We start from the raw sequence: 17,500 nt of genomic DNA, 5'->3' as shown, positions 1-17,500 counted from the left end.
AACACACATACAGACACACTCTGTTTTACAAACATTACCACACTAGATATTTAAAGAATAACTTATGGAATCACCATCATGCATTACACATGCTTGTTTTTAAACACCCAGCACCAACTCTGTTTACAGCCGTTCTGTTTTAAGGAGCATAATATATCTATTTTTCATGTTGGAAAGAAAAAGGAGCATTACTTTTTAATTCCCTCATAGATCTAAGCATTTAATTCTCAAAAAAGTTGAATTAATTTTAAGGACACTACTGACTTTTAACAGAAAGCAAAAAAAGATCAAGGGTCTCCTCACAGTAACTTATCTAAAGGAGGGGGTTTTTTTTCAATAACTGCCCCCCCCCCAATTTAAATTGTTTTATAAATAGCATTTTAATATTGTAATTGCACTTTACTTTGCAATTTTAGCACTTTTATTTTTAAATATAATATTTGAATATTGGTTTCATCTTTTTCACTCCAAGATAACAAAACAGCAAAATAGCATTGAATCAGGAGCATTACTGTTAATCAAAGACCTGGTTACTCAGAATACAATTTAATTAATATACAAGTTGCTAACTAATTATACATTATATTTATATAATTATACATTGTATATAATTTATAACATATATAATTTATGTAATGTATACATTATATATAAAAGCATAAATAAAAGACCCAATCTGGAGAATATCTAGTACTAAACCACACAGTAATCAACTAAATCAATGAGATGATACATGGTAATAATATAATATACTTCTCATAGTATACCTGGGCATACTATTATTTGGGCCAGTGTCTTGTACCAGAAACTTGTTTCTGACTCAGAAGAAAGATCATGTTTGAACTTCCAAGTTAAATTCTCTGATTTATTTAAAAGAAACAGGGTTGAAGGTTCTTAATTCTTAAGTGTAGAGTTTGTTAAGTATTAATGCATTTAATAAACATAAGATGGGTATTTTTAAGGCTTGAACACTAATAAACATCACAAATATTGATAAATGGATGTCTAATTAAAGAATAAAGGTGAAATGACACTTTAAAAAATAGTGTCATCGTAGGGGTTTTTTTTTCAAGCTATCATTTTTAAAAGTTTGTGGAAGCAATTTCGGAAAGGACATTATAACTTTCAAATATTTCATTTAACACATATACCATGTTACCAATTTAAGAACTCCCTCTTATTCAGCAAATTTCTATAAACACAGAAAAATAAAATTAATGCAGAAGGTCTTTGTTTCATTCCTTCTCCTGTCTTGGCAATAGTTAATATCCGCTGAGCAGCAACTACATTCATTTGAGATCTCCAAGTGCTTTGCCAAGGTGAGTAAGCATCATTATCCTCATTTTTCACATGGAAAACTAAAAGATTAAGTTACTCCCTCCAGATCACACAGCAAGTAGTAAGCCAAAAATAGAACTCATTTTCCGTATGTAACACCCAGTTCTCTATCTACTGGACCACGCCACCTTCCCACAAGCATCAGTCACACCTAATCAGCTGCTTACCTGAATTTTGGGTGGCACTAAGAGAAAGTTGCTCTTTAACTCTTGAATTTAAGATTATGCCTTTTCACTTGCATCATAGGTACAAACTTTCCCAGGCATCCTACTAACATATGATATTTGTAAAAAGTGGTTTCAATTAAGCCTTATGCTAGGTACAAATCTTGTAGAGCACAGAGTAGGGGAAAATGGAGACAAGGCAGACACTTTAAACTGTTCCACATGGAAAAAGCACCATCTTAAACGAAGCTGGAGAGAAAACTACGCAGAACTCCAAAAACATCTCTGCTCAATGTGCAGGTGTGGTCAACAATGCAAACAAATTATAAGCACGCACAGGGATAGAATACATGTAGATTATCTTGTGGCATACTTCCCCCTTCACCTCCCCCCCCCAAACCTTCCCAGTTTCAATCTTTACATAGAAAGGTGGGCTTCAGAAGAAGTATAATGACAACATTTAACGCATAGGAAAAAGCCCTCCTGAGATGAAACAACAAAAGGTAAGACATTTCTTATAGGAAGGCAAAAAACAAGAGGGCAAATGGTAAACTATAAAAAATAATAAAATTATATCAAGGATACCATAAGCCTGTTATCCTAACACAAAACCACAAAAACATCTGATAAAAGAGAAGATGTGGCTAACATTGAAAACCGATTTAAAAGAAACATCTTTTGTCTGAGTAAAAAATTTTAGAAGCATCCTAAGAGGGACTGGATGTATTTACAGAAATACAAAACTAGTTACTTAAACAATGGTAGTTGATCAAAATCTCCCTGAGAACATGGGGCAGAGGAGTACCACGAATCTAGTCAAACCGTCGTATGCAGTCTGCTGCTATCACAACTGATTGCACTACATCTCTTTCATGACATTAACAAGTTAATGTTTCTTCTGATACAGCCATTCCTGAGGTAAGAACTCAGACCAGAGCTTATATGAATGATAAATGTATCTATTTATAAATAATTACTGCTAATAAAGCTCTGAAAAAATAAAACTCATGAAGTTGAGTGCATGCCAAAAACTATTTGGAAGAACTACTATTAATTTCTCTACTGTAGGATTTTGCAAATTTTAAAGCACCTCATGCTAACTTTTCCTTCAAGCTGCATACCAGACTAGAGCCATGATATAATCCATTATTGCAATCCTTGTGTTCCCGGTACTTCTAAGAAGAGATCCTTCACACAGGAAAAGAATATACTTCAGAGTCAGTCTTAACACAAATCAGAAACAGCCTAAATGGACAAAACAACCTAAATGATAAGAAAGTTTTCCCCTGTAAAGACTACCTCAACAGCTTAGAAATTAAAATACCATTTAAGGTGTCCTCCTATTCTGAAAATATCTCTAGTTGAATATTGAGGGAATTCGTGTTTACTATTTCTCAAGGAATTCTGCAAGTGTGCTCAATTTGAAATTAAATGTATTTATCACCTGGTTTGACAGGTCTGTAGCTCGACCTTGACTTTTGTCAAAAGCTATTATTTCTGCTCTATGCATCACCACTCTGAAGAAGTTCTCAAAGTGGATCTCAGTCAAAAGTTCTGTAGAAGACATGAGACAGAAAACAAGATGATTTACTCTTCCCTTCCTAAACAGTTTCTGTGGAATTCCGAGTATTAGGAAACAATAAAAACATATAATTGGTAATAACTACTATCAAGAGAATACACTGAGCATGCCAAATAAAACCTTAGTAAGTGAAGTGGTACCACTTCTACAATTATATCATAATTCCATATGCACAGTAATTAATGGCAACACTAAATTGTTGCATCAAATATTTTTATAAGTACCTCCTCACTACAACAAGAGTTTTCCCCTCTTTCGCTATGTGCTTTTATCATGAACTTCTCTTATTCACCCTTGACTTTTTCCCCAAATTATCCTCTATTTGGGGTAGGGGAAACAATCTTCTCCCCTCAAATCCTACTCAACTCAGCCCATACTTCAACATACTTTTTGCCCCATCCAACTGCTGCTACTGTCAGAGCTCATATCCTGCTGTCAATTCTCCCTTGCACTAACACTGTTCTGAATCATAAAAAATTTCTTGCTTCCAAAGCAGTATTTCCTTCTCACTAATTTTATTTTTAAAAGTATGTGTCATTTTTAGCAGTTAATTATCATATGCAGCATACTCAGGGCTCTACAGATTTAGGAGACCAGTTGCTTGTACCTTTTTACCATCTAAAATCCTAATGAGAAAAGAACAGGTGGTTTAGCTTTTTTCCTCATCGGGTAGGAACAGATGATCACTCCCCTCTTCAGCTTCTCTCCTACACCATAGCTCTCCTCTTCCTCCTCTCACCATTCCTGCTCAAAATATTATTCCCTGCAGCAGGTTATAACCCTCCCTCTCCTTATGTCATTCATAAGTTTTGCTTTCAATTCTCTCTTCTCTCACTTTATAACTCCCCTTTAGGGGACAACACCCATTTCCAGTGTTTTCAGATAACTGCTTTACACCACAGCTCACAGCTTTCTCTTGCCTCCTATTTTTCATTGGCACCGCATTTTCAAGCGTCTTTCAAGCCTGTAAATGTATCCATCTAAAACTCGATCAACTCCAAATGCAGAGCTTCCCCAAGCACTTAGGTCTGACTTCTCTTGCATGCACACCCCGAAAAGCCCCATAGTAGCCTCTGGTGACTTCAGTTACCTGGTTTGGTTGAGCCACCTGAAGATGGACTACATATGTACCAGGGCAGAAGCATGCACAAGGATTTACTATGTTTTGAATCCAGTCAGAAGAAAGTTATCCATAAGTTACCAGAGAATTTTGTTTTTCCTGGAACAAACTATAATATGCAAGTGTGCATTTATATGAGGGGGAAATGTGCTATATGTAAACATGAATCATAAAAACAAATGAGCCCCAGGACAAAGCACCAGGTTGTGCACTGTAGTTTCTATTCAAGGATATTTTGGTTTTGTAGGTTTAAAGAGACCCATACCATTACTGTAAAACCATTCTTGTATTTATGCTTTCTATAATGTTCAGCAGATATGAATTTGAAGTTATAAGTTTTCTAAAAGCTGTATCCAATTACAGTGCTGAATGATTTGAATAATAGACTGCCTGACATATTCCAAGATAAGTGGCTGCTACATTTCTTTGATATTAGGGTCATATACTGTACTTATCTATTTTTACTCCATGCTCTCCATTGCCTAGTAATAAATTAATTTCTCACTGTTAGTTTGGCATGTGCCCTACAGTTAAATTCATTTTCTCTCCCATTGAAGGAAGAAAAAGTTTTCTGAAGTATGACAACTATCCTCCTTATTTTTAGAATTAGTCATCACAGATTAAATTCAAAATACTATTTTAAGAGGGAAATTCCCACATAAAGTCTTAAAAGCTGTTTTTATATTTTCCTTTTTAGAAAATTAACTGATGGTGCTGAACAACATTTGACAATAGTTATTTAACTACTTGCATGCAAGACTTTTTACAATATATGGACATAATTTGAAAGAACAGTTTTTAACCTTAGCGTTTAATTTTTGTTGCTTCCTGGTGCACAAAACTCAGCAAAGGACCTCATATACACCTGCAATTATTACCAAAGGCAATAAGAGTTGAGCTTAGATCTGAAAAAAGAATACAGCCCAAAACATGTAATCACTATCCAGGCTGCAACAATTAGTTCTCATGTGATTCTGGTTGTTTCCAGAGCAGGGAGTATGAGGAAATGTTCTAGCTTATTTGCTGATTACCTGTTTTACCACAAACTCAGCAGTACCAAGAAAGAGGCATTTTGCAGAATCAACCTTTCCTGAAGAACTTCTTCCGCTGTTTAGCCTACACCTTCTAGCTCCTTCTAACACCTCTATTTCATTGCAGCTACCTTCTGACGAATGGGGAGAAGCAATTTAGCAAACAAATAGCAGCAATCATGAGAAAAGCAAGCATGAATGTGGGATTGGAATATGTGTTTGTGACTGTAGATGATGAAAGGACTAAAGACATCGGCAAACAGGGTGTTCTCAACCACTGACATTACTGATTGCTATCTTTAACTTACCCTCAAAGATGATAATTCTGAAGTAAAACAAAGACACCAGAGTCATTCTTAAGCTAACCCAGAGCCAGGAAAACAGATGATTGCCTGTGTTTTGAGCTGTCAAAGCCATAAAGGATTGCAAAGAAGCAACTGTGGGATTGAAATCACAGGAATAACAACACAGTTGTAGTTAAACTCAGGCTTGCCACCTAATGCTGCATACTGCACTGCAAAATAACATGGAAGAGAATTTCTGGCATTTTCAGACTGTGTAACAGGTGAACGACTACACATCAGGTAAAGCGACTGCATGTCCACAGATTGTTACTGTTCTGCTTGAAATTTAAATTGCATCACAATTTTCTTAGATAAGGCTAATATCCAACGCATTATCTGAAAGTCTACCTTTTCAACACCAGATTTTAAAGCCTGTAAACATGAAACTGAATCATCAGCTAAGATCTTTTATTTCTTGAGTCAAATCATTCATGCACCTTCTTTATGTAAGAACTATTTGATTTTGAAAATGTATCGCTCCCAAAACCAGCACAAAGTACTTTACCAGCAATTATTAAAGTTGCAGTGTAGGTTCTATATACCAGCCACATTAGTAAAAAAGCTAGGCTAAAAAATGCCTGTGCCCCTGGTATTTTTTCTGGTCATTCCCATCCACTTTCAAAAGGATAAGTATCCTATGTTGTACTGCTGCAATTCCTTATTAAATTGCAAATTTACATTGGACACATAACATGACTAAAAAAAAACCAACCAAAAAAGAACAACACAAACACTATCCTTTCCCCCAACAAAGGAATGCCCTCTACCTCCATGACTTTGCTAACCTTAATTATACCTATAGTTTTGAGATTCCCTAATGGAAAGTGCTACAAAGCAGAAAGCACTAACAGAATGAATCATGACACTTACTGATACACCACTGATTGTAAATCTATACCCTTTTTATTTGCACCCAGGGGCTATGCTTCGTGCACTCATGAAAAATTACTTCCAAGTAGCAAAATGTCATAATTGGAAGCATGTATGGTAAACAAACAGGCTGAGGATTAACAGCTATGTGATTTTCTTGTAGTTTATTTTTGACAGTGTAGCAACCAGATGATTTGAAAGATTTGTATAGTTTGGATACTTAATTTGTGAATTAAAGTTTCCCTGAGGCAGAGAAAAAGACACACTGAAAGAGAAGGTTAAAACCCCTTGAAGGCATCCTTCTCAGACACGCGATATTCACACTTTTCTCCATTCTCAGACACGCAATATTCATACTCTTCTCCATGTTTCAGAATATAATTATTACAGATCAAAAAAAGCTGCCAGACTTGCACGTAAACCAGAATTTCATACAAGACCTTTTTAGGTGAAAGTACTTCAAAAAAATCACTTTAATGACTGCCTCAAAAACACGTGAAATGCTTAAATTGAGACACACCCACACACCCCCCACTTTTTAAAGCCTACTTACATCAATGACTGATGAGTTCGACAGACTTAATCCCTCTAGGTCTGCTGTTAAACTTGGGGACAAAACAGCTGCTGTAGGAACTGCCACAGAAGTCGTCACAGGACAGACTAGAAGTAAAAAGGCAATTGATACTTAACTTTAAAAAAATTTAAAATACTGGGAAGGACAATGAGCTATTTTCATTATGTGTAAAAAGGTTTTATGTCTTAATCTAATTATTTTATCCTTGTATATATGTTTCTTAATAGCAGAAGATTATTTTTTTCAGACATATAGCCCCAATACTCAAAATAAACAATGAAAATATAAATAAAACTGATGTATAGACCATATGTTATTGACATCAAAAATATTTTGTCCCATGTTTTCCTCTATTTTATCCTTCAGTCTGATCCATACTATGCAGTACATTTTCATTTACAAGTTATGTGCAAAGTATGTATTAATGCAATTCTAATGTGTTGCACCTATAGAAGTAAACTTAAAGAATGGCACTACAAAGCATAGCAAAAAACCAGAGCCAGCTCTACCCTACCCTTCCAAGATTACATTTTAATCTGTTCTTCAAAATTGTGATTTTTACTATCTTATTATAGTACCACAATTGGTTCATAGGTTGCACAGATGTTGTACAAGTAACATCCATTGGCACCTGAGAAAATAAGCCCACTTTAACAGAAAACAAGTCCAGACATACAAAAATTCTCAAAATAAATGTTTTACATACCAATACATTCTAAATTTTGAAACTATTTCTCAGTTCTAAACTAAAATCACATATGGTAATAATTATGCTTAAAAATAAGTTGATAGTCTAAGCAATTTTTTTTTGTCAGGAAGCTGGTACGATAAATGAATAGAATCAATGTTTCAGACATTTAAAATTCATTGAATTAACTGAATTTAATTTATGCCATGGGAAAAATGAGGCTTTAATCAAGATACTTACAATCATCTAAATCTAAGAGAAACACGTCTTGTTTATTTGGAGCTTTTCTACCTTGTACTGGTTTTTCTTCTTTCTGTCAAAATACATGAATATTTCATCTTTTACCATATCAGCAAAAGACAAGTCTTTAATACTTTTAGAAAGCAAAGTGTATTTTCTCTGCTGTAAAAGAAAAGTGTATCCATTTTCAGGGCTCGGCATTCAGAGAATTCACCTAGTGAGAGAGATTTCTTTGTACACGTAAACTGAACCTAAACTCCACATTTGAGTTACATTTACTCCTCTGACACCCATGTTTTCGTTTAATATTAATAATAGTTGTTACTCAAAGAAAACTTTTCGTGACAGATCAGACACTTCTGTTGAGACCATTAAAATAGAGATAGAAGCATTTTTTTTGAAGACAAAAGACTTGGGCACTAACATTTCTGTTCCCATACGAAAAACAGGACAAAATCCATTCAAAAAGAAAGTAGTGTTATTTGCACTTATCTAGGAGTATGGAATCCTGTCCCATCATCTACTGGGATTTTACTTAATTACTGGACAAATAACAAAAAGTTGATTTTTGTCACTAAAAAAGTTTCAATTTTAAGCCTTAAGATGCGTTCTATTAATAAGGATTGGCAGTACTTTAAGTGGAGTAGAGCAGCAATAGAGTAATCTCAGTGACTTGGCAAACAGAATATTTCAACAAAATTTGTTTCAATACAGCTAAATAAAAAGTTCTAAACAAATCTAGTAAGAGTGAGTGTTGGTCATACCTACAGGACACGTCTAGACAGTGATGATTCAGGACAGAATTTAGTGTGTCACAGCTCAATATGGACTCCCAATAGGGTGGTTTAGTAAAAAGGGTTGATCTTTGGATGTAGCCAGAACCTGGACACGTTACCCGCTGGATGCTCATCAGTTTGTCATCATGCTACTTCTACCCACTCTTAAGCATCCTTCGTCTGAATTGGCTGAAGAACTCCTTCTGCCTTTGCTCTCTCTGGTTCACTACCGGACAGAAGGCTGTGTCATTCTTTCAGAGAATTTGTCAACTGCCTTTAGACCTTAAGACATTGCCCACTACCCCAGGTATTGCAAGTAACTTAAACGTAGTCTTTCCAGGAGTCACATTTCTGTCAACCTTCTAGTTTACCAGTTTCCTTTTCAACAGCACGTGACAGCCAAATGCAAATACATATATTATTCTTTTACCTTTTCTAATAAACGAACAGGTCTAAATGAATCAGCAAAACTCTCTATGCCCAGCCGGGCCTCCATTTCTTGAGCATTACTTGCAAGCTGTCACAGTCTCTTCAAGCACTCAGGATACAAATTCCTACAGGAGCTTGGAGTCCTCTCAGAAACTCAGCAGCTAGAATCACTTTCTTTGACTATCACCACAGAATAAAATGAGTCCTCTTTTCTAAAGGTGCATTCCCTTTCTTCTAGTCTCTCAGCCTCATGGTCAGTTGCAAACTAACAATAATGCAGTCTATTTTTTTTTCCAACTTTGGGAGAAATTCCATGGTTCCCTCCGAAGAACATGGAAGAAACTTGCTAATGTTCTTGCTATTTGAAGCCATTGATGTTAATGACTATCAGGCTCGAACTGAGCCAGAATGACATTGCTCATCATTTTCTTCCAATAAACCCATGGCTCAAAGACAGATGTGCTTTAGATATTCTGGAAGGAGAAGAATCTTGTGGACAGAGAAGAATGGAAGCCACTATTTTTAAAATTATTTTTAAATCAACGTACTTCAATGGTCCTTATCACTATGGTATTTGAGTGTTCTACTATTGCTGATTTATCTGAAAGACAAAACTCCTCTGGACAAAGGAAATACTACAACGTATCTTTAAAATGGTGCTAATGTTACTCCATTCCATATATGCCTTGTCCAGAATTAGTGAGGGACTCTGCTGCAGAACCCGTTCTCTTGAGCTCCATTCTGGTCACAACTACCAGACTTCATTTTTCTCTTCCAGTGTGATTACTGGCAAGTCATTAAGCTTCTTTTGGCTATTTTTTTTTTAAATCTGTGAATTAAGGATAAATAGTATACTTCATAAGCTACAGGTTTTACTTATATCACTCATGTCTATGAAGTGTCAGAGAAACAATTTCATGACAATTCTTTTAATGAATTCCAAGTCTTTTTATAGCATCATCTGGTGAATATTTAGCCCTGAATCAGGGGTTTAGCTGTTATCTGCAGCACTTTTACTATAAACTATGTATCACAACATTTTTGCTAAACTACAAACTCTTCAGACACTGGAACATACTAAAAGAGAACATGATTAAATAAAATGCAAATAAATTAAAAAAAAAAAACCTCAATTTCTGAACTCTTTCACTCCCTACTCCCACTTATCCATAAGATACAGTTCTATCTTCAACTATGATTAAGGTTCAAAGGTTATTTTTAGCTGGAGTTCTATATTTCCTAATTATTCCAGTAGAGGTGGGATTTTTCCATTCCCTTTTATTATGCAGCCAATTAAAAATCTACAAAAAGTGGCTCACCCACATGAGAGTCTATAGCACAAGGATGAGAATTTTGAATATGCTTCAGTTCTGCCAATGGCAGCATTGTTAGGTCAAGATGTTTAAAAAAAATTAGGAGTCAGAGCCAAGAAATCGTCTTACTGTTAATCTGTTTACTAAAGACAAATAAGATAGGACATTCTATGTCACAAATAATACCAATATTTATTTTGCCATTCTAAAGTAGTTACTAGGTACGTACCACAAAGCTTGATGTGTAATCTTATAAGATAAAATGCATTTCCACACTGATATTATTTTGAATCTACTATGGAATTCATGTTTAAAAAAGGGGAAAAATCCTTCAAGAGAATTTATTTCTTATCCTTCAAAATAAAATAAAATGGACCTAAGATAAGGCACAAGTACAGAATCATTACATCAAGGTAATGCATGGTAAGAAAAACTTCCACTGCATACTTTATCAGAATACTGTACTTAAATACATCAGTTTACTGTAAAACAAAAAACAAACACCCAAAAACCCCCACAACCACAAACAAAAAACCAAAACACAACCCTACCATCTGGGAAATGTAAAATCAGAAGCTAACTAAATAAAAATAAAGCTAATGTTAAAGTATGATCCCATCTTATTTTCTACTTCAATCAAGTGTGCCAAGCCTAAGTAAATACTCAGCTACTTATATGTGCAAGTATGCATGCTACATATACACATAAACATACAAATATTTTCATATTTGTATGTATATTTATGTATATGGGTATATATACTTATTGTGTGCAATTCTGTACAAAACACCAAAGAAATATATTTACATGGGTCTTGCCTATTACAAACATGATTATTTTTTAATTTCGTTTTTCCAAGAAAAGAAAATTGATTGGCTTTCTAGGAATAATAAATAGCCAATGACTGCAACAAACACTACCAACAGATATTTCTATTGAATGAAAAGAGCTTTGCATTCCAAATCAAGACATTAAAAAGGCTCTGACATGTCTGGCATTTCTCTGTAACATAATTTTTCATCTTTTTTCTTAAAACTAAGTCTACAGCGTAACCCAAACAGTTTCGTACCAAGAGAGCCCACTATGGGAAAAGCAGAATCCTAAACAAAGAAGTTAAGCTATATTCCATCAAACAGTTCTCCATTTGCAATTCATCTTGGTAATACAGATAGAACCTGGTAAATGCATATAGGACTTGAAGCAGGAGATTTCTCTTGCTCAATGCATAATTCATGTGCTCCGCCTGCAAAGTGTGTAAAATGAGAATTTCACACCGCAGGATGAGCCATGGAGCTGCAGAGAAAAGGCAGATGAAATCATATTTTGCTGTGCGAATTTTATTTCTTATCCTCCCAATATTTATACAAAACCATCATTGACAATCCAAATGCATTGACAGATCACCCACTGTTTCCATTGTGTTAGCACTTGAAAAGAGATCAGGCAGAAAGATAGACAATTTGTTTTTGTATATTTTTTAAATAGTGGATCAGGTTTTTAACAGCTGAGTGACTGTATTATACTTGTATAAGGAGGTCAACAGTAGCTGATTTTAAAATCCCACTGTAGAGACACCTACTTACACATGCATCATCCTCAAATCTGCATTTTAGCTCTACAGTATTTATGCTTACAGTATAATATGTACCTGAACACCTCAAACTATCCATATTTCAAAATGATATAAAACACTGCAGTACAGGAGAGTGACTTTTCTATTCACTGCAGCTCAATTACAGTGAACACCACAGCTTTTTCAAAATGATTCTTCAAGAGAAAAAATATGAAAGCATTAGTAATATATTCAGGAAAAATAATGTGAAGTTTTTGTAACCTATTCTAATGCTAGCTAATGCATGGATGTATGCACAAATTAAGCTCCCATGTGAGTGTAATCGAACCTTTTTTATTATGAAAATTCTGCTGAATGTGGCAATGGTACCCAACAAAATATATAGAATGATAAACACCACCCAAAACATCAGCTATGTAACATAGTTCATAATGTATGAGAAACTATAAAAATAGAGCCTACTAACTACTCCTCTTATTCATATGTATTTCAGAAAATCTTTTCAATTTTATTTAAAAGGAAAGGAAATCCTAATGAATCATCTCCCCATATACACCAACCAAATTAAGAATACCCTGTAGCAGAATAATATAAGCAATGGCTTTTCCAATTTAAAAAAAAAAATCTATCAGGATAAAAACATGCATTTCTGAGAGCCTGACTGAAACCGTTTGCTTCCTGGGTGGCCTGAACAGAAGTCAGGTAGGAAGCAGAAAAATTCCACAATTTTCTCGGAAATAAACTAAACATTGGTGGTTCTTGTAAAATGTACCTCGACACAAGGGCTCTATACAAGGCTTTATGTATAATGTTCTTTGAAGTTTGTTAACAATTGCTTTTCTTTTCAGCTTGGAAGGGCTTATCCAGGTTATCATCAGTTAGCTCCACCTATCATCACAGGGCTCAAAACAGGTCGGTCTCTCAAAAAAAAAGTCTATTAAACTAGTTAGCATAACAATCACCTTTGACACAAAATACCTCTGATTTTCCCCCCCACCTCCTCATCCAATTACGCTTCTGAATATAACCAAGTATCAGAAACACCTCAAGTATAAACGCAGGCATCCAGCACGGCTTAAATGGAAACTAACTTCATGGTCCTAGAGGTTAATATAGTACACTGAAACAGTCCTCTATGTTCAAGAGCATTACATTAACCTCCCCCCTGCCCCCTTCATATATGACCATTGCTGTATACAGGCCATCAGCCATAGCTTGTTGCCCTTATATTAAATGTGCTAATTTCTTAGTGAAAAAGAATTTAAGGAACATAGATATTTAGCTTTTGCGTAGTGAGCTATATGCTATCTTTTCTTTTCAATAATCTCCTTGCTTCTTTTCTTGCTGCCATGCATATAAACCCATTGCTATTTGTTTTAGTATTTTTTGTGATGTTTAAAAGCTTTGCAATTTTTCAGTTCTACCCTTTGACTCTGATCAAGTCTTCTGTCAATTGCTTATAAATGCTTTTTGTTCCTAACACATTTCTTTTTAGGAGCTTCTTAATCAAGTAAGACTTCAGGACTACTGCAACGTTCTTTCTCTTCTCTTAAAATTCAAGGGCTTGACAATTTTCCATTGACTTCAACAAAACAATCCCAAGCTTCTTGGACATTCCAGTTCTCGTATTATTCAGTGTATTTGACTTCACACATTCTCGACTGCTGTTTTAAAATAGAAAAAGCTTCTTTATGCTAGTAGTCCTCACATATCCTGCGAAAGAACCAGAACAGTTTAGATAACTGTAGTAAAAGAAATGATGAACAATGGTGCTGATATCCTGAGAAAAATGGACAAATGCAGCAGAGAGAAGACACTATTGTTTGAATATGGTTTTGCAGTGGCTGCTCAGAACTAAGTAGGTCAGAGTACCTATTACTTTCTGGTGAAAAAATACTGTGCTAATATGAGAAGTGGCCAACTGTTAGAATTAATTCATGTTCCATCTAGCGTCAAAGGAGTTTATTCTGAGAGGATTTAGGTTACAATTGTTGTGCCACCATTTTTTGGTAAGATCCACTTTGGCTTCTCTACTAGAAAAAAGTCTGACATAGGTGCATTACCCAGTGTGGTATTTGGGCAGGAAACAATGATCAAACCATGGAAACAAACCTCTATTTCTCAAATGCTAGTCTCACTTCATCTTTTGTTCTACTTGGTAGAAGAAGGGAATAGATTAAAAGTTAAGGTTACAACTCAGAGTTCCTAGGCGGACCTATAAAGTTACAAAACAAAGACCATGTACAACATAAGTTCAAGATCTAGAGAAAAAGAGAGCCTTACCTCCTCAATTAAAGGAAATGCACATCGAAACAGCTTAATAGCATTCCCTCCTAACTGTTCAAAACACACCTGTCCACCAGCTTCTACAACTGCATCAAATGCAACAAGCGATGTCTGTTTTGACTATTCAGCAATCTATACAAGAGTCCTGATCGAAATGTCTTGGCTTAATTTAAAATGCATCAGAGTATCACTTAATTTTCAAAACCACGTATCAGTATTAAAATGGAAACTTCTGAGCTACAATTCTACCCTTCAAATTTTTATAAAATATATAGAAAGAAAGGAACAGGAAATATTTGATAACAGAAAAATAAGTTTCAGAAATTCTTTTACTCTTCTACCTTAACAGATTTAGCATAAAGTTCCTAATTTATTTATTCTTTAAATGAAAGGTACGCAGAGAAGCAGAAACCAATTCATGCTATTAGCTTTAGCTCTATAATGCTAGGTTGAGTATAATGAACTTGTAACCTCTTTTTCTTCACTAAGGTAAGCAATTAAAACTTAACTGACACATGAATGGCTCTGTTGAACACTTTTGCATCTTCACACATTTCCAAATCCAATTTAAAAAAGATGTATTTGAAAGTTTGTTACTTCATTCATGTTGTAAGAAAGCTAATACAATTTGAAGTAACAGAACCCTTTATAAGCTTTATTCCTACCAAACACAGAAAGCAATAAAAAGTTGATTACTCATTAAGAATATTAATTCTACTAATCTATGAATACACCTCAAGTATAGATGCATTAACTGCACTATTCTCAATTTTAACAGGAAATTTTAAAACAAAGCTAGTGGTTCTACTAGAATGTTTTCAAACTCTTAAAAGACAATGTACTAACACTTGTTTCTTGGTTTTGCTTCCTAACAGACCCAGGTCCTGTAGTAGTTATAGTTTAAGATCTCATTTTAATATAATCATCATCCCAAATCAGGATATTATTGTTGCTAACTGCCCATGTACTATGCTTTCACCAGTTCAACAGTAATGTAAAAAAAAAATTAGGTTCTATTATTCTTCATCTATCTGGAGTAAAAATATAACAGGATTAAAACCAAAATATGCTTTTCGTTATAAAATATTCTTACTGGCTTAAACTATCAAACTACTTTGGGTTTGGTCTTTTTATGAAAGGTCAAAAACTTTTTTCAGAAATTCTGGTTTTTTAGATATCCATAAAACCACTACCCATCTCCATTCCTGCAGAAACACACACATATAGATGGTTAGATGCATCTTTTCATATTTTACAGGGTTTTTTAAAAAAAACTTATTTTACCTTACTGCAGGTAGCACTTCTAGATTTTCCAGACCCAGAGTCACTTTTAGAGTCTGATTCTGACTTGGAGTCTGAAGAACTTTCTTCTGATGAAGTGGACTCTGTATCAGAGGAACTGGATGCGCTTCTCTTTCTGGAGATCCCCTTTGCCTTCTTTTTAATGTCCTCTGAATCACTACATATTGAAAAAGAAATTTTAAGAGACATGTAAAACCACCAAAGGAATCTGCTTAGGCAATATCCTACGTTAACATTTCAAAGTTTTATTGAATGAGTTTTAAGTCAGTATTTCTTCATGACAAAAAAACCTCAGCCAAGATGGCAGAAGTAGTAGCTTATTTAAGAGTACACAAAATTGTTCTATCACATTACACAATAAATCATCACATATAATGTAAACCAGCAAAACAGCCAAAGAAAAATGTGAACATATTACATATTAAAAATATTATTTGCATACATCAAGCTTGTGACATTTCAGAAAGAAGTGCAGACACCTTTTATATAAAGAAACTTTCAGACTGTTCCACCTATGATTAACAGAATCTTGATGGGTTATACGATGCTTTTGCAAAGTAATATTGCTCTTAAAAAAAGGCAATGCATTGAATTTATTCCTTCATTAATTTTTCTAAATCATACCACCTTGAAATAAGGCCTATAATATCTGCAAATATTTCAACCCATTAAAGAGTTTATACAGAAGAGCTATTACATTCTAACACTTCTGGTCATATTGAGTACCTTACAGCTAATGGACTTCAGAGACACTATTCTTCACACAGTAAAGTTCTGTTCACCCTGGCAATGTTGGATTATGTTGCTCTGTGCTAACAGCTACTGAATATTATTAAAATCTGCCTTGTTAGCTTCTAATAATACTGTAACTACCGATTAGTAGATTACCCTTTTGTCTTGGGGGGATTTACTACCTAGAAATATTGCAGGAAATGAAAACTGTTTTCTAACAGTTATCATGGAGCAGATAAATTAGTATTGCATATAGAAAAAAACCCTCTCTTCTTGGATCTGCAGGCAACCATTTTATACTTCCAAATCAGGTGCTTCATACACCACCTGATTCAGCTTCCTCCCCAAGACAATAAATTGGTTACTAAAGTGCTTGAAGGGTAACAAGGTCAACAATAATTAACAAATCCAGACCACTCAACTATTAAGAGTCCCTCTGGAATCAAATTAAGTTGTTATACATTTTTGCTTAGCTTTAGGAGCAGTACAAAAGAATGTACTATGCTGCATTACTGTTTGAGATAGCAATGTTTTTAGAAGGGAAAAATACAAAGAAGGGGAATTGAAAAATCTAACGTGACAGAATGGAAAATAGTTAGGGTAATGCCTTCCTCATCCCAAGAACTTCCCAGAACTGAATTACCTAAATCAAATTTAATCAAAATTATTAAAAATCAATATTAACATTTAAGCAGTGCTAATAATGTCTACCCATGAAACTGAAGTTGAAATCAACCCCCAAAATTTTAGTCAAAAGCATTTTTTTCTGACAGCAGCAAACTTGAAGCTTGCAAAGCTAAAAATGAAACAAATACATTTCACAAAAACAGTCTAATGTAGCATATCTGATTGTTAAAATCATGGTGAAAAAATAGGTATTATCAAAATTATGTGTCAATATGACAACATTTAAAAACTTGTTTGAGGTCAATGAGCTAAACAAAAATTCACTAGCGCATACTGTTTGAAGTTTCTTCTTCATGATGTATAACATAGGTACAAAATTATCTACATTTCCTTCATTGCCATTGAACAGAAGCTGTAGTTGCATCAACAAATAAGTTATTGTGAACCCGTTATATAAATGAAGCTGTTTTTCAACAATTTATCTTTAGCTTATCTTTAAAACTAGATTTGA

At 34.5% G+C, this 17,500-nt stretch overlaps 1 protein-coding gene across 5 annotated transcripts in view; it reads right to left on the bottom strand.

Moving 5' to 3' along the window:
• The window catches only part of AP3B1 (adaptor related protein complex 3 subunit beta 1), a 169,445-nt gene that overhangs the window by 45,307 nt on the left and 106,638 nt on the right, over window positions 1-17,500 (bottom strand). For all 5 annotated transcript variants that reach the window (XM_076363229.1, XM_076363228.1, XM_076363227.1 and 2 more), the window contains 3 exons: window positions 15,613-15,787; window positions 7,952-8,024; window positions 7,003-7,109 (listed from right to left, as the gene is read on the bottom strand). In XM_076363229.1, the coding sequence (XP_076219344.1) occupies window positions 7,003-7,109; window positions 7,952-8,024; window positions 15,613-15,787 (355 nt within the window). The remainder of the gene's footprint in view (window positions 1-7,002; window positions 7,110-7,951; window positions 8,025-15,612; window positions 15,788-17,500) is intronic.

The sequence above is a fragment of the Aptenodytes patagonicus genome, chromosome Z, assembly GCF_965638725.1.
Source record: "Aptenodytes patagonicus chromosome Z, bAptPat1.pri.cur, whole genome shotgun sequence".
Classification (NCBI taxonomy): domain Eukaryota; kingdom Metazoa; phylum Chordata; class Aves; order Sphenisciformes; family Spheniscidae; genus Aptenodytes; species Aptenodytes patagonicus.
Note: the sequence above shows the minus strand (reverse complement) of the source record. Positions and strands in the feature narration are given on the sequence as shown.